The 25,226-nt window shown below is 31.7% G+C and overlaps 1 protein-coding gene across 1 annotated transcript in view; it reads left to right on the forward strand.

The window, feature by feature from the left end:
- Positions 1-23,526, forward strand: part of LOC111510851 (uncharacterized) — a 51,131-nt gene extending 27,605 nt beyond the window's left edge. The window contains exons 6-8 of the mRNA XM_074180585.1: positions 6,934-7,262; positions 14,613-14,873; positions 20,082-23,526. Coding sequence (XP_074036686.1) covers positions 6,934-7,262; positions 14,613-14,873; positions 20,082-20,229 — 738 coding nt within the window. The 3' untranslated portion in view covers positions 20,230-23,526. The remainder of the gene's footprint in view (positions 1-6,933; positions 7,263-14,612; positions 14,874-20,081) is intronic.
- Positions 23,527-25,226: the final 1,700 nt, after the last annotated feature.

Raw genomic sequence — 25,226 nt, forward strand, 5'->3', positions numbered from 1 at the left:
ATGTTCCTAATACTAATATGTATCACTTTCAGACACAAGTTACCATTTCAGGAATAGATATTGCATTAAATAGCCTTAGGCAGGCACATATTACCAAATTTCAATAGCCCTACTTAGGTTGAGTAAAAATCACAAATTCAATATGAAGCTACTTTGAAGAAAATGTGTTTGAAATAAAGTATTGTCAAAACCAAGTAGTTTTATGTAGGTTGTGTGTTGAGTTTTATTTTGCAATCAGTCACGTTATTAATAAAATGTTTCATCTTAGTTGAAGTACAAATTGATGATTGGAGCTATTCGTAAGAGAATCCTATATGATGTGAGCTTTGTTAATTATATCATTTTTTCATCAATTGTGCAGGTCCTCAATAAGTTTTTATGTAAGTTTGAAAGTCATTGATATATTGACTGTATTAACTCCAGTTGATGATGCTGACAACAATTTTGTCACCTGGGATCTGTCACTAGGAATCCAAAAGAAGAATCCTTAGTATATTGTTTGTTAGTGATTCTAGCCATCTATAACTTTTGTCACCCCAGACATGCTTTTTCAGAATTGAATCTGTCTGTCTCTTATCTTTAAAATCACTCGTAAGCGTCTTTGCTTAAGACTTCTATATTTGGTGAAGTAACACATAACCTTGGTAAATTTATAGGGTCATTAATTACCATTAGCTCAGTCAACAGTGATCAGAAGTCAGCAATTGAATTTCTATAACAGAAGCGCTTTGATTGTGTTTCAATAACACAGGCCAATAAAAAATATATGGAAAAAACTTTTTTAAATACTGAAAATTTGATAAACACAAACTTTAAAAACCAGCTATTTAAGTATAATCTGAGATCAAATTGAAAGGGTATATCTTTAGAAGAGATTAATTTTTGGGAAAGAAAGTTTTTGGCTTTCTACTTCTCCATCTTGATACAAAAAATGTGGCAATCAAGATGGAGAAGTAGAAAGCCAAAAACTTTCTTTCCCAAAAACTTGAGATTATTGTGGTAATCACAGCTGTAAATTTTTCAATTATGTGTGTGCTCATTCTCTTTGTTATCTAAACTCTTGATTATTACTTTACAGGCATATTCTTTCCATAAACACTTCTGTTGATTTGTTATGGTTGAACAGCCAAAATAGTCACCAAACTCGTTGAAAGTATTTTCAATTCCTCTGTATCATTTCGTTGAATACCAAGATACACAAATTTTTCTCTGAAGCAACTTATATAAAGTGGATATAATAATAATAATCGTATTTATTTTTATCAAGCTTACATTTAAAATTTATATATCACAAAACAAAACTTAGCGATGATAAAAGGCGAAATTCAATTGTTTCCAGGCTCAACCAAAAACAATCGTTCTTCCACTCAACTTCAAAGATTCCGCTGGGCGCCTATACTAATATGACACACAGTAATGAACTGAATTATACTGATGAAAAATTGTAAAATTCTAGAAATTAAAATAAATGAATATATTTTACAGTAATTGAAAATAAAATAAAAGTCATACTTTGGGGTAAACCATTATAAACGTAGCCGATTTGGCAGCTAAAAGATTGTTTAAAGAGAGTGAGGAACCAGGAACCAGAAACATTGTGTACATCTCCTCTGAATAACTTTGTTATACAAACATGTTGAATGAAGGAGTCTACTTTTCCATGTTCAGCCAAGTAATCTCATTCAATTTGTATGAGATTCTGTAATATTTTATAATACCATGCTGATATTGATTAGGTAAATGCAGCGCATATAAAGCATGGATGTAATTGATCATAGATAATGCAAATGACTCACCAATAATTTTCTTAATACTTAGAGGAAGTATGTGTCTGTTGCTGAAAATAATTCCGAGATTCGTTTTGAAGGATATTATCTATATGTTTATGGAACTTCGAATCATTGCCAGTTTAAGAGAAGCATTATTTACATTTATATTGATAATAATAATTATAATATAAGTTATTCATGACATTTTATAATACATACATCGGAAATAATAAACAAATTTCTAAATAAACTAATAATAACTTCGAGAAGTGAAACTTGTGCCAAGGTAAGTCATAAAAACAGAATGTTTAAATCAGATTTTTTTTTTTTAGTTCAGGACCAAATAAAATTATAATTAGATTTATTTAAATTTATAATGAGACCATGTTCAGAAGAAAGAGTTATGAATTGATTAAGGTCATGATTCATACAGTGTGACACACTTGATATGAAGACACCCCTTTTAGTAATTTTTGAAAACAAAAAACAGGCGTAGATCTTCATGGGCTGCACTTTTCGCAATACTTAGCCTGACTAACAGCTTCAAACCCAGCCTACTGCGTTCCCGCGAAAAGGGTGAATTCATGATATTATACTTCGCATTGCAGATACCAAAATAAGTCTTTGAAAAAGTTGATTTTGACATAACGAATTTCAACAAAAAATTCGAAATTTCAACTTGTTTGTAATTTTCTTATTCAAGTCCCATTTTCAATAAATGGTTTCGAATGAGAAGCTACAGAAATGAAAAAAATTGGCAAAATCATTGAAATGACTAAAATGAAAATTATTTTTTCATCAAATGTTTATTTCATTCCCTGTTATATTTTCTTCATTAATTGTCATTTAATTTCGACCGATGTCTCTGCGGCTTTTTAGTAACTAATAATCAAAATTTGAATTTTTTCCTAATTAAAAATAAGTAATGGTAATAATAAAATACATGGGCATACTTTCTGATCCCTATTCGGTAGATAATTTTCAAATAATTTCAATGCGTTCTTTGATAATTCTATATTGTATAGATGAAATAGCATTCAAAAGTTCATGATCGAGCAATATTAAAATTGTACAATAACCTCTATTGGCTGCTCAAATTAAAACATCAGTAATATTTTGAGACAAGAGTGAATTTTCTTCTAAATAATTTTTCGGCTGTACCTCCAAGGCCCTCTCTAATATTTTGGAGAATATGGGAGGTATATGATGGAATCGGCCGATACTTGATGAAAATCCATAACTAACGTATTCCAAAAACACTTTATTGTGAGATTTTCACTAAATTGTTTTACAAAAACGCAACACGTGTTTCGCCATACAATGGCTTCATCTGGCGTGTCTTACACGCCAGATGAAGCCATTGTATGGCGAAACACGTGTTGCGTTTTTGTAAAACAATTTAGTGAAAATCTCACAATAAAGTGTTTTTGGAATACGTTGAATATGGGAGGAATACTTATTGTTCTGATGTTTCTAGGTTCTGATGGATGGATATTTTTTATTCGAAACTCAGAATTATACTTTTCCACGAAGTTGGGAATACATTTTCAGTTATGCAAATACAATAATTTATTATGTTTGTTATATACTATGAGGGCAACACAATTTTATCATTTTTATTTGAATTGAAGGGGTTACATTTTAAGGAGTGATTAATTTTTTGGGAAAGAAAGTTTTTGGCTTTCTACTACTCCATCTGATACAAAAAAAGGGATGAGAGAATCTTCCAAAGAAAGGAAGTTTCAAATTGATTACTTCCTTCCTGTCTTTGGAAGATTCTCTCATCCCTTTTTTTGTATCAGATGAAGTAGTAGAAAGCCAAAAACTTTCTTTCCCAAAAAATCATTTTTATATTTGATGAACCATTACCAGAATATCATTTGAGGAGATTTCAGAGGTGGTTTGCATCACAAATAAACCATTAATTTCCTCAAGTTCAAAATAACCATTCCAGGTTGATTTTGTTTGAAATGATTGAGTAGACCATCTGGGGTATTTGTGCTAGGAACTTATTCAATACGGCACTTATTTATTATATTTACATCTGTTGGCAGGCATACTGTTTTCTTTAAGAGAGTTATTTTATTGTATTTCAACAACAGGTATCTTTGGTATTACGTACACTCAACCGTTATGCAAAAAAAGCCTTTTTCTTCAAGACTTACCGTTGGCCAGAAGGATACTCTGAAATTTCCACCCAACCTGACTCCTGAACAAGTGAATATCATATTTCTTTACAATTTAAAATCATTCATTTCAATGTTCAATCAACTTGTATTAATCCTATCTGAAGGAAAACCCCAATGTATTATGTATTTACGAATCATGATATGATAATTGCAATGTAAATACTCTTGATTATCATTTTGAAAATGATAGGCCAGAGAAGTAAACGTTTAAGTTCAAAGTGAAATTAAAATCAGAGCCTTGATAGAAACTAGTCACTCTGAAGTGTTCGTTAAATTATTAGATTTGTGTATCCTCGATTCAATTTTAGGTTCATTTCTGTGATTGATTGTTGTGAGTTGATCTTATTATGTTTCTTCTTTAATGTATTTCTTAAAAATTTCGCAAACTTGATTTAGCCCATCTTACCTTTAGATTTAAATCAAATATAGTTTGTCAGAAGAAAAATACATCTTATAGACAGTCTTATAATTATTTTTTATAATAATTATCTCCAGAAAATCCTGTAAAAATATACAAACAATATGAATAAAATTGAAGATATAAAATACGGAGCTTTGGTGGGCGTGGAGTAAATGAGTACGAGTTAAAAAATATAAATACAATAGAAAACATAAAAATATACTTAACGAATAAATATTAGTTCGTAAGTGTAACAAGAGTGGAAAGTATCAACAAAATATTCCTGGACTGTATTATAGATCCCATCAACCAGAAGCACTTTGACCTCTTTTCTGAATCTATTGTACGCCTTTTTTTCTTAAATTTGGACTGACAGGTTATTGAATGGTTCAATATTATTGAAAATAGTTGAGTCCATGACTAGGGAGGTCTTACAAATAGCCAATTCTATATTACTATCGTGACTGTGGGTATTATAAGAAGAAGTGTGGATCACACAAGATAAATGGTGTTTCTTTATTAAATAGATAGTTGCCAAAATGTTTAAGGAGGCTACTGTTGAAAATACTATGAGCTTTGAAAAGAGGTTTCCATGTAACCCGAGAAGCAGCTTTGCACATGTATCGGCAGTTCTTTTTTGAAGAAGAAAAATCATTTGAAATATATCTCTGGAGAAGACTTCCCAAAAGACAATTCCGTATCTAATATGGGAGTCTATAAGAGCAAAATAGGCTCTTGTAAAAACCATAAAATATAAGAATCCAGTTCCATAATCGATGTCTCGGTATCAATAGTTCGCCTGTAGTGACAATATTTTGGTAACAGTAATAATGAATACTAATGGAGTTTTATCCCAACACCAAACTGTTATTATTAACACCTTTATACATGTTTCGATCACCAAGTGATCATCTTCAACAGAAAGATAAAACTGTTTCATCTTCCTCTTGAAGATGATCACTTGGTGATAGTGCCCGACCGAAAGTTCGGTTTCGGTCGAGTTTCGGCAAAAAAACGGGTTTCGGTTTCGTCGGCAAACCTGCCGAAACTACAACCGAAACCGAAACTGCATGCGGGAGTTCCCGCTCTGTGATCGGTCATGATCGGCGCGTTGAATTTCATACAAGCGACGAAGACATTTTGCCGCATCCACGTGCCTAATCATGTCGTGACTCGTGACTTACTTTGTGATTTACTTTGTTTATTACATAAATATTAAGTATCTATTGTGATATTAGGCAACAACTTAAATAAGTAATTTTATGTTTAATATTTTTGAAAAACCATCAATAATATTCAAAATAAATGTAGTTTGAAAAAACCAAAAAACAAACTTTTAAAGAACATCGAACTAAAAAGTTAAAAATATTTTTTTTAAATAAGCTTGAAACAATAACGATCGAAAAATACTAGTATTATTGTGAAAAAGCGTGGGCGCTAGATATACAAAAAATATGGCACAAAGGGCCCATGCTTTTTTCACAAAAATACTAGTATTTTTCGATCGTTATTGTTGTAAGCTTAATTAAAAAAAATATTTTTAACTTTTTAGTTCGATGTTCTTTATAAGCGTGTTTTTTAGTTTTTTAAAACTATATTTATTTTTAACTTTTTAGTTCGATGTTTCTTAAAAGCGTGTTTTTTAGTTTTTTTAAACTATATTTATTTATTTTGATTTTCTTTTGGACGACCTGTCAAGGAGGTTACGTACAGCGCCATCTGCCTGCGAATAGATTAAAGAAATATCAAGGAGGTTGCGTACAGCGCTATCTGCCCGCTAATAGATGAAGCAATAATGCCGATAATTCTGTTAATACAGATCCCGAGCTTGAAAATTACAAACAAACATACATACTTACAGATGAAGCTAATATAAAGCGTGTAAAAAATAATGAAAAGGATCTACACCTACTCAAATAAACACCTCACCTATTTCAAGTGTTTTAAGGTGCAATTATTATTTTTTCATAAACAAGGGTTTGTTATGTTGATTATTAATTAGTAAAAATGTCGAAGACTGCATAACGTTGTGATTTAAAGATAAAAAAGTAGAGACTCACTGATTATAATAACGTTTTCTTTATTTTTCCCTCAAAACAATCCTTGTAAGGAAGGTTTGGATTCGGTTTCGCCCGAAACTGAGACCGTTGCCGAAATTCGGTTTCAGTTTCGGTCGTAAAAACCAGTTTCGGTCGGACACTACTTGTTGATCGAAACACTTGTCGAGGTGTTAAAAATAACGGTTTGGTGTTGGGATTAAACTCCAATAATGTTCATTACTACTCTAAAGGTCCCAAACAGTGCATCACTGATATTTTCTATTCCTTTATTGACATAGCATTCGTAGAAAGTTCCAAAAGGGTGCATATAAATATTTACGTTAGGCTTCATGAATGAAATCAAAATAAACTGAAAAGCTTAACTTCAAGAATCATGCATTATTTTGGTTTATTGAGCTTATCGTAAATTTAAAATCTCATTGAAAAATTGCATCAATGGTTGGTAGACGTTTCATTTTTTATGTTGGGTAACCTATTATAACCATTGAAAACGTCTCTCAATTTATTATTTGCAGGTTCCAATCAACTCTCGCAACCTTCACCACCTCATTTTTCGCGTCGTCGAGATCGGAGTTGCCATATGGTATCCTGCTGTGCTCTGGAACTGTATGCAACCCGCCGAACTATGGATTTTGAATCCCAGAAAATTGTTGGCGAAACTTGACCAACAGAAAAGCGAAGAGACTATTCCAGATGGAAATATCAAAATCGAGAGCGACGACGAGGCTTTTCTAGACAAACGAGAGTGTTGGATATGCTACGACATGGATAAGAAAGAGAAACTCATCCAACCATGTGATTGCACAGGAGACGTGTCCAGCGTGCATCACGAGTGTCTCAGAAGGTGAGAGATTGGGTAGTAAAGTAGAGTAGAGTACTTTATTTGACCATTTTACATACAGTACATTTATGGCAAGTCAAGAGTACATAAATCCTTGTTTGGAGTTACAAAGATAAATTCAGCTACTAAATACATATAATAGTAAAGAGTGTAGGTCAATTGAAAGTATAATTATAAAATCATAAAACTGAGGATTTAATAATGATAATAATTACTAATTGTTAATTTATGTCTAGGCAGGTTCAATAAACTTGTGGATCACAATGTCTGTCAAATTTATTAACGTTTTCATGAATCTCTAGTAAAACTTTATAGATATATAATGTTGGAAGTGACATAATGCCAAGTTGAATAAAAATCGGTCGACTGTGCTCTTTGGAACCTGCTTTGGCTATTAATCTTATGGTTTTTTCTGGCACCTAAAAACACTAACGGAAGTATCTGAATGACCCCATCAGAATAATATATGACATAACTGAGTAAAATAATCCATAGTAGGCTCTTTTGAGCGTCATCAAGTTGACCATATTTAATCGTCTCAGAACAAACAAAACAGTAGGGAGTTTGCTAGTCATAGCTTTGATATAATCAGACCAGCTCAATTTGCTATTAATAATGAAAAATGAGAAATAAAACTTTCTATGGTTTTTTACCACTCGTAATTGTAAGTAAAGTAACTGTAGTTTCGTTCTATAAGGACATTTTCAAACATTTTATTGTATTAGTTTGAAAATGTCCTTATAGGACGAAACTACAGTAACGTTAGTTACAAAAACAAATGATAAAAAATCACAGGAAGTTTTATTTCTCATTTTTCATAATGATTTCCTACCACGTAGTAATGTAATTTATCATTAATAATCAATCCTAAAAAAATTATTCTTTTAGTTGGATGAATATTTGGATTGGAAAATACTATTATATTCTCAGTTTTATTTTTATTTAGAGTCAGCTTATTAGCAGCAAATGTTGAAGGATTTTGTACTGACCAATAAGTATTGGTAATCTGATGTTTTTTGTCTCTTCAGTATCTTGCAAATACTTTTTTTATGTCCTCTCAAAATTTTCAAGGCTTTTAATTATTATTAATTTAATTTAATTATTATTTATGGTTTGCACAATTTTGACAGGAATAGTTAAGAGGTTAATGAACAGTGGACGAGCGACCAAGAAACTATTAATGGTTGAGAAGGGATGCAGATATGCTTGAGTTCTTGTAATTAATTAGATAAGAACAAAAAAATGGAGAAAGAATAACATAAATAACGAGAAAGGAGGCGAAACAAAGAGCAGGAAGAGCAGGACAGAAGCCAAAGAAGAACAAGAAGTATTATACTGAGGCATCTAGAGCAAGAAATGGAAAAAACAACAAGATAAGGAGGGAAGACAAATAGAACAACAGGAAAGACAAGAGAGAATACGAAAAAGAATAAGAAAGCAGATAAAAATGATGGAAAGAATGGTAAAGAACAAAACAATAAATATTGATAGGAATAGGATAGAAGGAGAATAAGAGTCGTTGAACAATCTAGTACCAGTATTTCTCCTGGCATATAGATGCAACAGGATTTTCTTTATCCGTGCTTATAACTGGAAAAGGAAAATGATATTTTCTGCAGATCTATTTGTTTGGCACCCAGTAAAACTGACCAGAAGACGCTTACTGTCTTGAGAGTGCTTGAAAAATTCTTTGAAACTATGAGACAATATCTATAGATAACCATAGACCAGATGAAAGAATGATTGGTCAGCAAAACCACAGCCTCTAAGTCCGAACTAGGAGATACTGACCCAGAGAGAAAGGAGTACTGGTCCAAAATTACAGAGGAGATGGGAGGGCATCTACTTGGTAACCAAAAAAATATGTGAATCGGTCCATTACCCTAAACAGCAAAGTATTAGTAATATAGTAATCTACGTAGATGTCTCCAAATTATTGGTAACAATCCTTCGAATCGGTTATTTAACTTTCATATTAATTCAATGCATTAATGCAAAGATCCTGATTGAGAGCTTGGAATTCATTAAACTCAATATACTTGTATGTCATGATTAAATAGGCTACTCGCAGGTCTTACTATTTCACTCAAATGCTAATGTACTATTTATCATTATAATGACATCTTCACTTGTTTCTTCCAAATATAAATTTATATACTGTAAATTATAATCTAGCAAAAAAATTTTTAAAAAAGAAATATTAATTTTAAACTGATATCTTTGAAGTTAAAGTCACTTGTAAACACTTTCTGATTCGTAAATTTTGTGTGCTAGAATCGTTACTTGCTTCAACCAAATTAGTTTTTTCAGTTCGGATCGTGATTAGGGAAAGCTCATTAACCGGTGAATGAAGTCCGTTTCATGTTCATAAAACTAGTAATTCAGATATGTTATATTCACTTACAAGTGCTGAGAAAAAAATTCGTTTCCACTTGTTACAGAACTACTATAAATTTTTATGACTTTGAAATGGTCTTTACAAATGAATCGAACGGTTTTGATGTTTTTGGAAGATCAGCAAAATTCATTCCCATTGAATACCGCAAAAATCTTTGTTATTAGTCCACAGTCAACAATCATATCTTGCAATGCTTTGAAGAAATGTCTATTACAGCAAGTTGCAAGCATTGGCCGTTATTGTATAAATTACCAAAATTTTACAAACTGAACTCTTTGATGTGAAATCTATATCTATCAAGTTTGTTCTTTCATTTATAGTTGTGAACATTGGAATGAGCATTCAAAGGACCACACACAAACCTTATGTCACTGTGACCAATTATTCATTGGTAACATGTGATAATTTTCTTTTCTCCATTATTAAAATTTTCTTCTCCATGTAATTTCATACTTCATTGTATTAACTATTGTTATGTTGTTCTTCTTTTATTGTAGAATTTTAAACAACTTAGCTGAGGATGAACCTATATAGGTTCGAAACATGTACTGATTGATGGTTTTACCGTTCTAACATCTGAAGGTGATATTAAATTGTGGACTTTGAGTTTTTCTGCATCGTATATCGAAGTGAGGTATCGAAATGAAGTTCATTTGGTGCTTCCCTCTGATTTGAATCGTGTACATAAGATGGATCAAGTCTCAATTCATATGTATCGACAGTCAAATCTCTTAAATAGTCCAGAGTCAGCCTAGGAATATAAGTATCCATTTTCCCCATTTTCCCCTCCTAAGATTTTCTTCCTCTATTATGTTCTGTACCCTATTTATCTGGCGAGATCTTTCCAGAATCAATTGGGCTAATTCTGCATCTGCTCCTCTCATTTCAATCACTGGGTCGTATTTCTTAATATTTGCTCCACCAATAAGAAGAAAGTTTCTCAAATGATAAATGTGATGGGTTGATATTGTGGTCGAAAAAAAAGTAAAGATTGAATTAATGTGTCCATTGCACGCTTCAATTATCCACCGGGTTTTGGTCGGGAGACTAGAGGCATTAGCCTCTTCAGTAGTAGGTTGTTGTCTATTCTGTACACTGTAGGGCATTTTATGTACAATACCTGATTCTTCCAGAAGAGGAATGGCGCCTCTATAACCATGATCAACAACAAAACCAGTTTCTTATCTCATTAATGTCTCACTGAAAGTCATATCGTATAGTTGACGCGTTGTTGTTTCTGGGGTTGGAGAAGTGAGATCCTTGAATTGACAAAATATAACCGTTGGTTGCAACAATTAATGTTAGCTTCGAAAAATGGTAATTTTTGTGTCTGCAGTAAGACTGCCGGAGTACTCTAAAATACTTGCTTTTCTCCACTTCACAATAAGTCCCATCTATGTTGCAAGGGCTTTACGCTGTTTAGGATTTGGATTATATAATATATTTGTGAACTGATTAACATGGCGTTGAATGTATTGTTCCCGAATGATTGAACCAAAACCAATATTTTCTGGGACGAATCTTTGTGCAAGTGATCTTCTCACATTTGAAACTGCCATACTTGTGCATTGCCGTGAAGGATATTTGAAAATGATTTTCAAAAAGTCGTCGGAGAGTCCTTGTTTAAGTTTGCACAAACAAGCCAGGAGAACTTTTTTATAAATATATCTGCGGAACTGATCCTTATTCATTGGAATCATCGATTTAAATTCTTCTGTTCTAAGTTCTTGCAAGAAAGCCACAAAATTCCTTTTTTTTTATTCTACATGATCGAAAATTGAACTATATCCCAAGAAGAATTTGACCCAGGAATAAACCATTCTCATCCAAGTGATGTATGCAAGACCTAGCGTTATCTCTGATATAAATGTTTTTCAAAACAGAAACATTGACTAGGCACTTCAGAGTTAACCGATTTAGATTGAGTCTAGCGTTACATACTACGCACAATTCGCTCGAAGTTTGTTTCAAAATATTCAGCTTGAGAAACGTCCAATCGTCTTTCAAAGCAGTTGTCTCTTTCATTACTGCCCTGTTACAATTCAGGGACAGTCTTGTGAAGATGTTAATGGGAATATCTGGTAGTCCTGATTCTTCCCTTTGTTGAATATAAATCTCCCGTTTTTCTTCATTATTCACCCCATGTAATTTTTCCATTCGTTGTATATGGAAAATATTGTTGCATGTGAAACAATGTCTTTGATTTTGAATAAAAACCATCAGAGAGGTATGAAATATCAAATAAACAGGCAAAAGATTTAAACTTCACAAAAATCTCTTATTTACCATGTATACATAACATGAGTACAGACATTACTAATGAAATGTCATCATGACAACCAATAGACAACTGGTAATTTGATCAAAAAAACATGATACCAGTTGAAATTGTTTTTTTTAACCTACTGTTGCCAAACAGCTCATAGGGATACTCTTCTACAGACTGAATGAATTTTTTAATGAAATCTTTGTCTAGTCTTAATGTTATATAATTTATTTATCTATACACGCACTTTATACACCAGGTACTACCACTTTGCTCCTATATAATAATAATAATACTTTATTTTCTTGAAGACATGCTGATACATGTGTAGAATTTGTCACAAAAATAAAACTATAAACTAAGACTAAAACTCTTCCAAAGAATAAAATCCACCATTCAACAGGTACTTCCTAAGACATTGTTTGAATGCTTTCGGTGTTATACATGATTTAATTTCTGGGGGAAGTTTATTGTACATCCTTTGTCCAGTTACAGTGGGTGATCTATATAAAAGATTAGTTCTTGAAAATGGCACATGTAAATCATTCCGCTGTCTTGTATTAACCTTGTGAATTTGTTTATTGGCTTTAAAAGAGTTTAAATTACAAAATCCACAAACACACACTTCAAATATGTTCAAACACGGCAAGGTTAGGATTTGATAGGTTTTAAAAAAATGTCTACAACTAGATGTACGAGAGACACCAGCGATACAACGAATCAGTTTTTTCTGCGATATGAACACATCATTAAAACAATTCGATGACCCCCAAAAACATATTCCGTATCTTAGTCGGGATTCGACCTGTGCATAATATAACATTATCAGTTGTTTCTCCGTTAAAACTGATCTCATGTTTCTGAATAGATAGCTTACAGAGTTGAGTTTAGAAATTATTGATTCACCGTGTCTCCTCCAGTCAAGACACTCATCAATGTAAAGGCCCAAAAACTTTACACACGATACATTTCCCAAAACTTTATTATTAACATTTACCTGAATGGTAAGCACTTATTTTTGTCTTTTGTTGTGAAAATGTATTGACTGAGTTTTTTCTGCATTTAGATAATGAATTCATGCAGAACCAGTCATAGAGATTAGAAAGAACTTCATTACATCTTTTTTCTAGAGAATAATTAGATTGATTGGAAATAAGTATGGACGTATCGGCCGCATACAATGTGAGATGTATGGATGGGTTCACTTTAACGATATCATTTACATATATTAGGAACTATATTGGGCACATTGTTTGAAGGTGATTGACAATGTTTCATGATGAATTTCACTAGTTCGGACTTCCATTGTCTACTATATAAAATGATTTTTCACCTATCTCATTTTTAATTCTTCTTTTTTAGTTGTTTCAGGGATTTCCAATCGTTTTATATAGTAGACAATGGAAGTCCGAACTAGTGAAATTCATTGGGCACATTACTGACCCCTGAGGAACACCTACACTGATGTCAAGATAATCCGAATTACAAGTGGTCACCGTTTTTTCAGTTACTCCTGAGATACTATCGTACTGGCGACGTGCGTACAGATAAGATTTTGTCCATTCTAGAGCAAATCCTTCAACACCAATTTTAATTAATTTAGTTATTAGGGTGGTATGGTTGACGCAGTCGAAAGCCCTGCTTAGATCACAGAATATGCCAACAGGGCTTTGGCCTGCATCGACCAAGATAGTACGATTTTCATAAAAGGAGCGGACAGCATTGTCTGTAGATTTGTTTTTTCGAAATCCATGCTGATTATCGATTATTGAGTGATTTAACTTCAAGTGATAATTCAGCCCCTCTAAATAGGCGTATTCAAATATTTTTAAAAATATGGAGGGAATGGTTATGGGACGATAATTACTAATCAGTTGAGGATGTCTTTTTTCAGAATCGGAACGACCCTGCCAGTCTTTAGGTAGTCTGAAAAATTACCATTTGAAAATGAGAGGTTGAAGAGTTAGGTCAAAGGAGATACTATAAAAGAGACAACTTTTTTTAATAAAAATGATGGTATGTCATCAAAGCCAGCAGATCTCTTAATTTTTAACTTATTTTGTAGTAGTATATAATTTTGCTATTCTTTTTAATCTCTTTTGGAATATACTCTTCCTAATTACTTATGTTACTTATCTATGTCTGTACCTGGCTTTATTGGATTAATAAATATTATTAAATTATTATTATACTCATATTTGAGTAACTGATGATCATAAAAGAAAAAATACGATAATTTAAGCAACTATATAAAAATTATCCAGAGCATTACTATTGCCATTTTGGTTTTACTTCTGATAAGATTCTAAATCCCTTTTAATTCTGATATGGACTAATCAAATTAGCAGAATATATCTCCGTTATTAACTGTGATGTAAACTTTTTCAATCTTATACAAAAATCTGTCAATTGAAGTATCGCAAGTATTTTGCTTTAAAGTTGGGATTGCCAAATCTTGACGTCGAAGAAGTGAGAAGTTGAAAATTACTTGCCCGAATGAGAATTAAAAAATAAAAATGAACTCATTCATTAACAACTTATAATTATTTAAAAGATGCTTTTCTGGAGGAACCAATTGAATATATTATATTGAAATACTTTATACTACTTTACTCTATATCAGCTGGTTGGTTGAAATTATTTAAACGTCATTATTGTTAGTGTAATCATTATGATGTTTTCCTATCAGGTGGTTGATGGAAAGTGCTTCGTCAAGCAGTGATCCACCCAAGTGCAAGGTATGCAAATATGAGTACGACATCTGTAAGAGTGAAGAAGTAAAATGGGACAAGGGCTTCACCGCTCAACACTGGGGCAGTACCGCTTTCATCGTGACTTTTATGTGTCTTACAGTGGCTGGGGCATGGACTGTTATCCAACTATACGATAACTCATATATTAGGATGGTGAGCGTTAGCTGCACTCTCATCATCATTTATATTTGTGTCAGGTGAGTGTTTTTTGTAGTTAGAATTCAAGAATTCCTATTTATCATCAGAAAATTTCAAAATGAACTTCATAAATTGAAAATAATAAACACTTGAGAACGATAACATACTACATGGGCTGAAGTCTCGGGCCTAACACATAGATGGCTCTAGTCGTATTGAATTAACCCTTTTTCAGTTAGTACTAACCTTCAAAAGAAAGCTGTTGAAATTTTATGATATTCTACTCACAAGTTTGTGAGTTATTGTGCTAAGAGTGACACTATTTTTGTTATTTTCAAAACAATGAATCAAAAAGAATTTCGTGTTTCAATTTTACACTGCTTTTTGATGGGAAAAATACCGTTCAAGCCAATCAATGGCTTGAAAAGTGTTAGGACTCCGCTCCATTAGAAACGACAGTTAAAAGTTGGATCCATCACTTCACTCCGGAATCATTTGAGTGGAGAGCAACTGGCGAATCTCGTCCAAAGCGCCCAAAAGCACAACAATCGGCTGGAAAGGTTATGGCCTTGGTATTTTGGGATGCGCGTGATGTAATATTCGACTATCTTGAGAAGGGAAATACCATCAACAGTGAATATTATATAGCGTTATTGGAGCGTTTGAAGGCCGAAACTGCAAAGAAATGACCGCATATGGCAAAGAAAAAAGCTTTGTTTCGTCAAGACCACGCACCGTGTCACAAGTCAATCAAAACAATGGCAAAACTACATGAATTGAACTTCGAATTGCTCCCACATCCACCGTATTAGCCAGATTTAGCTCCCAGTGACTAATGGTTGTTCACAGACCTTAAAAAAATGATTACTGGAAAGAAATTTCGCTCGAATGATAAGGTTATTATATAATAATAATATTCATCGATTTCTTTAGGACATCCTAATATACATACATTATTTTAAAAATATATAAATAAATAACATATTAATAACAAAAATGATGATATGATAGAAGAAAAAGAAAGAAACGCATTTTTCTATGTTTTCAGAATGGTTTCAACATGAATATATACATAACAAATATATTACAAAACAGAAAAAAGGAAATCAGGGATGAGATTGTATATAGTTCATAAGTTTTTTTTTTGAATTGGAAAACATTTATTGAATTTCTCAATGGAAGTGGGAGTTTGTTATACTCATTCAAACCTTTATAAAATAAAGACTTCATCGTACTGGTCAAATTTGTTCGAGGAAGATGGAATTTTTGGGAGCTACTCGCTCTTGTTAAGTAGTTATAGATTTATATATACAGAATTCTTCAAAATAAGTTGAAAGCAAGTTATGTGTTAGTTTGAAAATAAAATAATTGCTAACTCGTACAATCTCTGGGAAACAGACAGCCACTGCAATGTACTTAACATGTTTGATATACTGGTATACCTATTCACTTGTAAAATAATCCTCATTCCACGATTCTGTAACTTTTATGAAGCCGATACCTTATTTTGGCCAAATGAGTATAAAAGGCTAGGCACAATAATCAAAATGGGGTTGGATTATACAATTATATAATGTAATTTTTGAGTACATTGAAAGTTGAGATGAAATTCTTGAGAAAAAATATATTTTTTTTGTATTTTTTCTGTATATATAATCACAATGAGCATGAAGAGATAAACGATTATCCACCATGAAATCTAAGTACTTGAATTCACTTTATGTTTGTTGATGAATGATAGCTTATAACCAGTCGATAAGATCATATATTTTGTTTTGGAGGTGTTGAGTTGTAGTTTATTGTGATTCATGTACTTGAAAACATTTCTTAGTTCATTATTCATTTGATCAGCTAGTGTTTCTATATTATCTTCTGAAATTGATAACAAAGTGTCGTCTGCAAAAAGGTTCATGAAATCAGAACCATAGATGGTATCTATATCATTCAGGTAGATTAAAAATAATATAGGTCCCAAAACACTCCCCTGAGGTACCGCGAAAACGACATCCCGAGATGGTGACACTGAATCCTTTATTTTGGTTACCTGTTTGCGTTGTGATAAATAATATAATCAGTCAGCCATAACAAAACAGTTTCCTGATACCAATACTTTGCAGTTTATTTAGTAACATATAGCGATCAATTGTCTCAAAAGCTCTTTTAAGATCTAAAAATATGGCTATAATATAATGTCCCTTATCTATTGATTCTTTCCATTTTGATATTGTGACTTGTAATGCAGACTCACATGAATGGTGTTTTCTGAAACCTGACTGATATTTTAGTAAAATATCATTATTTTCTAGATATTCAATGAGTTGATTATAAACTGCGAGTTCTAATATTTTTTCATCACAAGGCAAAGTGCTGATTGGTCTAAATTCCCAGGATTTATTTGTGTTAGGGACTTTCTGAATAGGCACAAGGACATTGGTCTTGCTGAAACTGAGACCTTTTTTTTAGGCAGACGATAAATCGTTCTACAAAAGTGGTATTAAAATGTTAGAGCAGTGCTGGAATGTTTGTGTCTCTTGATGAATAAAGCCATTTTTGAACAAAAAAACACGTTTTATCTCTTTGGCCCGGAACTTTTCAGCCCATGTGATATATTGAAAAGACAATATTGTTTAGGACAGATTAGTTGGCTAGCCCATATAAATTTATTGAATAACAGATTAAGCTCTATTTGTGGTGTGATACGATATTGATTTCATTGATTTCATATGGCATTATATTTGGGGGTTCTTTAGTATACTCACAAAAAAAATCATTCCTCAAAAGAGAATTCTAAGATGTTTCTTAAATCTGGTTTGAAGAAGCTCTTGTGGGGAGTTTTTTCGTGAACTTGACATTTTGACAGTGCCCTCGTACTTCTTGGGCCTTGTCTGCTTTTTGAAAAATATTGTCACCTGATTACCGGAAGTAGTAGTCAATATTTTAATAATATGACTAATAATATCAGGCATTGTAACAAACTGGCTATCCCCAGCCATATCTCAACATATTATGAGAAAGGAGCATACTTTCAGGCAATAATAGCATATAGTTCTCTACCGAAATTAAAAATTTCAGTCTTCAAGAAGTTTGGATGTTCTGTCATTTCTTACTTGAGACATTAAACGCTACTATTTGTTTAACTGCTGGCTAAGTTGAAATTTGTCACGGAAATTTTCAATAAAAATGAATATGTAAATGCTGTTTATCATGAATATTTTTAAAAACTTTTCTCAACTTCATATAATTTTTAACTGTAACTTTGTCAATGATGAAACAATAATCTATTTTGATTATTGAAATCAGTACCTATCTTTTTTTTAGGGTAAACAGGAATGAACTTCTTGAAAGTTTGACTCTTGCTGTGTCCACTGTTGATCGTATTGCAATAGAAAATATTATTATTTTTTATGGGAAATGAACTATATGAATGTTTTTATGAATTGTTTTTGTGATGATTAAAAAATTTCCCCCTTTGGTGACATAAAGTCATAATCTTAGAACAGGGCCTTTTTGTCTTTGGAAGTTCAAGTTTTTTGAATGTTTTCAAGGTTGAGAGAATCATCGTTCAGACTATTCAGTTATTACTGATGAGGGTTTGAGAGTGGGTGTTTTCACCCAAAACATTGGATTGAATTTGAGAGTAGGAGTGATTCTTGTAAGAAGAATTTTACATCAACAATGTTGGGTCCCAATTTTGATTTTTGGACTCGCTGGCCCCTTTCCAGTGGACTGTATACTATTAAATAATGCAAAGTAGGTAATTGAAATTAAGTAACACACTTTATTCTGCCACACCTTGTTTACAGATATCACAGAATGTCAAATACGATAAATGATTTGATCACTTTAATTTGATGTGAGAAACACTTTCACTGAGCTTATACAAATGAGAACCTTTGATATTCTCCACAATTAAGTAACACTTCTACCTTAACTAAAAATACACCCAATAGACTTTTCTTTCGTTATGCTAAAACCATAATGCGTGAGCGAGGGTACTCTTCAGCGAGATGTAAAGAAAACAGGACCCACGGTATTGGTTCCCGAGGGTAGGTAAGTATCCCTTGACAACCAGGCACAGACAATTACACAGAGGCGTAACAGTGTTTAGGAAAATCAATTTGAATCTTTGTTTATATTCCCAAAAAATGTAGCTGTTAATTTCTTCAAGTATTATTGGAAAAATAGCAAGCCATAACAGGTTTTTTTCCAAGTAAAAATGTTATTTCAAAATTCTACACTATTTTATCTATTTTTATATAATGTAAATCAATAAAATGTAAATTATTACCAGTACCAAAACTACACTTGATTAAATATCAAAGTTTCTATATAAAACATAACATTTCTTTCTGCTTTGGGACACACATTAAACATGATGACATTTTTTAAAAGCCTTTATTTTTCTTTCAGTTGGTACTAGATTCAGTAAAAAATAAATAGCCTCCTTAAATATTCATAATTCCTAATTAAATTATTTTTCCCCACATGAGAAATGGTGAAGTCGCTCATAATAGAAGTGGGTGTAAGAGTGATAAGAAAAATAGAAAAAATGGTTTTTGATTTGTATGTTTATTCAAAAACATTAATTCTTTTAATTTCCCATATTTCCATCACAATAAACAAAAAGGCTGGTTGAAACCATGATCCAACGTCAGACAGTACTGTTTGGCCTGCCAAAGATACTTTTAGTGGTACAAAGCTGAACCATTGCTTCATTACCTTTTCAACTGGTAACCATTGCATTACTGGACCCAACTGTCAACTGTCCTTAAAGAACAAACCTGATTAGGTTGAGACGATGATATCTTCCCTTACTTAGATGCAATCTATGGGATCTCCATAAAACTTAATCCACAAATATCAAAGATAAACAAGGCTGTCCAAATCATTCTGTTGCAGAACTTAGTTTCGACATCGATGGCCACTGCAGCTTTCACTGCAAGGCAGCATTCATGAGCCAATACCAGACTTTGTGGTTTCGACCTACTATAGGTCTCTTCAGTGGTGACGTGAAAGCTTAGCGAAAGATGCAGTGGAAGACAGAGGCAAATCTCTTTCGGAGGTCTTCCGTCTATTCCATAGATGATGTCTCTATAGGGGGAAATGTCATTGTCTTTACTTGAAAGGGATATTTGTTCCAAGCAGATAATTTGGATATATTGTCCCAGGAGAAAGATTTTAAATGGCTGTATTATGATGATGACCATAATTTTTGAATTGAAAATTGTATACAGAAAGTAGTGTTAAACTGAGAATTTTTGTTTCAGATTTTTAGGCCAAAATACTTTGAGCGCTTACCAGCGAGCCAAGGTAGCTGCATTGAGCATTAAGGATCATGTTACTACTATCAGTGGCAATGTAATGTCTCCAGTTCTTGCAAACACCCAATCGGAACAAGTGCAAACTGCATTGTGAACATTTTGAAATTGTTCTCGGATCAGTACCGAACTGATGAAGTAAATTTTCAAGTGGAGGAAACAATTTCTCCTTAAACGAACCCTAAGACATTTTAAAGATTCATGTTGCAGGTAGGATGATGTCCAAAATATTTCAGTTGTGCCAACGTTTCCAGTTCTGAATAATTTTAGGAAGACAGAATAATGATCTTTCAAATATGTGTCAGTACTTTATAAATCACCGGCAGTTATTGTGCCAAATACTAGAGACTACAATAATTAATTTTCTTTCTAGTCCTACCTTATTTCTTCTGGAAGTTTTATGACGATTTTTTTCTATTTGAGTATGAAATGAATTTCTCAATTTTACTTTCAATCCATATTTAATGTGAACGTTAAAAACATAATTTCAATGTTTATTTCTGTCTTGCAAAAATAATTCAAGTTAGCTCAGATAACTCACAAATAATTGATAGAAAATAATTTCGCACAGAAAAAATTTTAGTGATAATATATTTTGAAAGGCTATGCTACATGCTTTTCAAATTATTTTGATACATTTTTGTCTGTTTCGAGTGTCATGTCTCAGATCAGATATTAAAAAAACGCAAATTAAATTACTGTCTTGAAGAAATGCAGAATATTGAAAAGATACCTTCAAAAATGCCGGTATTCACAGAAATAATGATCTACCCAAATAACTTCGTCAAAACATTGTGTGAAATTGCAACCTGTAATTTGTAGAGACAAAATCTTTACTTTCTCAAAAGCTGATTGAAAGATACAGCAATGAACACTTTGAAACTCCAGATTTCATGTGATTTTTAGAAAACAGCGTGTTGTTTACTTCGAAGTTTCTCATACCAGTCTATTATTGTTTTATCAATAATAAATTAAAAAAAGTTGGTGTATTGTCTACAACCAAAAATGAAGCAGCCAAATTTTATATTGTTCTATATAAGATAGTAAAACATATAAATTACCAAATTTATTAAATAATCGTTGATTATCTTTGTGCAATAAAAGTGCCAATAATATTATTACTTGAAATAAAATTGTTAATAGTATTTTTTGATGATCTCCAATTTCAGATTTTGATACTTTAAATTTTTGATAAAAATAAAATCTTAAACGTACTAATTTTAATGAAAAGATCATTAGGTATGTACACTAAAAAATTAAAAGTTGAGTAGTATTTTTGTGTTTGTACATGTGAATCCTTCTCTACCTTCTTTGAATAGCCGATGTCTATAAATTTTACTTTGAAGTTACCCTGATAAAAAAATCTAAAGGATAATGTTCGGAAAACTGGTTGGACACAGATTTGTGGAGTATCTTCTCATTTTTCGTGAAAATAATGTTTTGTAATAGAAGTAGTAGGTTATAGCTAATAATTGAAGTCAGTAGCTTCTACTATTAAAAATCGTATTGCAACTAGATGGCTCAAATTATTGTAAATCCGAGTATAGTTTGTATTCAAAAACATTTTTGTAGTGAAAATTTTCGGTTCAAAAAATGAATAAACTCCACATTTTGTAATATCCTTCATAAAGATATAAAATTTGGCTATTGCATTCTGTTTTATAGAGAATATAACAACTTTATAGGTAAAACTTGAACATTTGGCGTAGAAGAAATCCTTAACAAGTACTATTTACAATCACCAGATACAACGACGCGAGTTTCATCAACCAAGTTGACATCTTCAGGAGATGGGCAAAACTAATTTCCAGTATTTATTTTTCGAAACTGTTTTTCTTCGAATTAATTTTTTTATATGTATTTTAACGTCTACCTCAGTAGTAGACGAAACGTCAGACATAATAACCTGAAGATCACGGCCAAAAAAATTCGGCCGTGAAAGTTCACATTTTTTGATCAAACAATGAGCTGTTTGAAATGGGAAGATTGTCATTTTTATCAACAATTGTTGAGATTACATGATTCATCATAATTTAACCGATCTACTTTTAATTTTTAAAAATACTAAGTTGGTTTCTCTTACAAAATAAAAAACTATATGTAAATGAGAAAAAAAGTATACCTCAAAAGTTGTGAAGCACACGAAGTAAATTTTAGGGAAGTTATTTGAAGTAAATCATTTGGGTGAGTTACCTATAATCAGCAGAAATGTTTATTTGGATAGTCATCTGAAATACTTTATGCTTGCCAGTTTTTCTTTTTCTGATTTTTGGGGTATTTTATATGCCAATTCCAATGATTAATATTTTATTTCATTACTGTTAACAAGATGTTTTCAACTTGGAAATAGTCTTGGTATTTTCCATACAATTGAGTGAAACCTAAGTTTGAAGATTTTTCTGAGAAAAAAGTTGAGGTTTGAGCAATAAAGAAGCTGGGTGGTCTTGACAAGATGTTTATAAATATACCATGGTGCAGAAACTACTAACTAGTAATATATTCATTTAATATATGTATATTTTTATTATCAGTAAGTTCTGTCAGTAACTAGTTATGGCTTGATGAAACAGTTGTATACCTGTTCCACAATGACCTTTAGTAAATATTTTTTATCATGTATATGGATTTAGATCTCGGGAGTGAACATAGTTGATTGACTACTAAACCTATATGTAGTGAGAACATTTTCAGATCATATTCATAATGAGGATCAGTAATTTTTCCATCGTAATCAGTTAAATAAATAAAAAAAAATATTGAAATTGTAATCCTTCTACTCCAATATTTATTTTTCGAAACTATTTTTCTTTAAATTAATTTTGCTTATATGTATTTCCTTTCAGCGTTCTCATAATTAAAATGACTCTGTAATTTTCAGTTTTTTCGAAACTATAATAATAAAAGTTATTATAGTTCATTTTTGAAAGTGGCGCAGTAGGTTAATATTATTATGTATGCCCTCAGAGGGTATTTCAGGTATTGTCACTTGGTGAAAACTTATATTACTGCATTATTTTTGAAAATGAAGTATAGTAATATTGGATCATGTTTTGGAACTAAAGCAGTGACGTTTCAATTAACTTTCATCATATAACATAAGGGTTATGAGTTTGATCTTCTAAACTTTTATGATTCACGAATAGACAGACCTCCTTATGCCAGATACATTAAATCAGACTTTTCAACTCTTTATTAAAATTTTTTTTTTACATTGATTTCCGATTATGATGATCGGAGTACATGATGATGATAAGCCAAATATATCTAGTGATTATTATATTGTTTGATCAATGAAAATTTTGATGTTGTAGAATATACCCATGTTTTATTTAGGTTGTATATATAATATTTAAAAATACTAATTGTTGTATATAAATATATGAATATTGCAAAATCCTCTACCTTTTTTTTATATCCTCGAAAATTAACTACTAACGGTAAGATGTTGAAGAGGGGGCATGTTTTTAGTGGTGATTGAATGAACTACATTGCTTTTTTTTCATAAGGTATGAAACTCTAATGAAAATTTATGCTCATTATTGTATCAACCAACAAAATTTCAATAAAAATCCCGTTATTATTGATATTGGTTTCTTAGTTGGTTCTGGTGCATCTGTTGAAATAACGCACGTTATTTCACGTTCCTTTCTGGAATGTTATTGAGTATTTCTGATGTCTGACCTCATAGTGCTAGAACTGGAACAGTTTCCGTTTCCTCTTCTGTCCAGCCTTTGGCGTTGGCTGTTATCTCGAACTGTCAATGGCACAAGGCTCATGCTGAATGAGGTTTTACACCTTACCTTATTTTACCTATTTGCTGTTGAAAAAACTGGTTCTCATGGTAACAGGGAGATCGTTTGGTTGGCAATCTGGTTATGTTCGAGTTTGTATTTCATTTTGTTCACTTGTTTGTTTCTCGATCATTTCGTCCATAACTCATTGATGTTTACCAACTCGTTTTCAAGTCATTTTATTTGGCAAAAGATAGCAGTTCTTCTTTGTTCCCTTATTACAGTTATTACTGTTTTAACAACGTAAATCTCATCTAGCTATAATTTCAACCAAAATATCTGGTAACTCAAAACTGAAAAACCGGTAATTTTTCGAGTGTAATTCAAATGAAATGGTGAACTTGCAACAAGTTCGTTATATCTAAGACGTTTAAGAACCCCAATTTATTTGTACCTATTTATTGGAGAAAATATGCATTTTTAGATGTAAATATCATATGTAAGCAGATGGAAAATAGGAATTGAAAGTGTTCAAAAAAGTATTCACAATATCTCAATTCAATAAGATAAATATTTAAATGTTGATTGTAGAAACTAATATTATCATTGCTATCTGAATACATGAATGGTGTTTTATATCTTCACTATAAAATATAATAATTTAAATTCTACAACAGGTATATTCCTGAGGTGATGAAGATAATGGAAGTTTGAAACGTCGAAATTGGCAGAATTCGATTTTTTGTAGTTTTTTCTCCTGAAATATATCAACCAAAATCGTTATTAAAACCTACCATATACGAGTTGACAAACCATTTTTAGTAAAATATTAAAAAAAATATATACATTGAATATTTTTCTTGATATAAAAATATTTAACTTTAATAGAGGATGAGAACAAAAACAAAGACTGTGATTTGAACAGACAAGTTTTTAGGAAACAACATTTCGTTGTTTTCTACAAACGTGAAGATAGAAATTTAACAAAATAATCAAATACTAAAGTGCCTAATTAATATGAACAGTCAACATTAAATGTTCATGAACCATGCAATTAGATCTGAAATTACTAACTGATAACACATCTGTTTGTCTATTATTGCTTTCTGTGAAATGTATGTTTCATATTTTTGATTTACTTGTTATTGAATGAACGAAACAACAAATTTTTCGACTGTATGGTGTGTTCGAATATAATAGTTTAGGAGTTATTGCAAAAAATATGAATATTTTTAAGGATGAAAATTATGTTTTTGCACTTGATCTTTTTTCAACCTCAAGTTGAAATCTTCTATGTTAGAGGTTATTCTCAAAAATTTGTCTCGTCCCCCTTTATTCTTCTAAAATACTCTAAGGAGATATT

This window comes from Leptinotarsa decemlineata, unplaced genomic scaffold (assembly GCF_025532065.1).
Source record: "Leptinotarsa decemlineata unplaced genomic scaffold, Ldec_3_MD MMD2_tig00026299_RagTag_RagTag, whole genome shotgun sequence".
In the NCBI taxonomy this organism is placed as follows: Eukaryota; Metazoa; Arthropoda; class Insecta; order Coleoptera; family Chrysomelidae; genus Leptinotarsa; species Leptinotarsa decemlineata.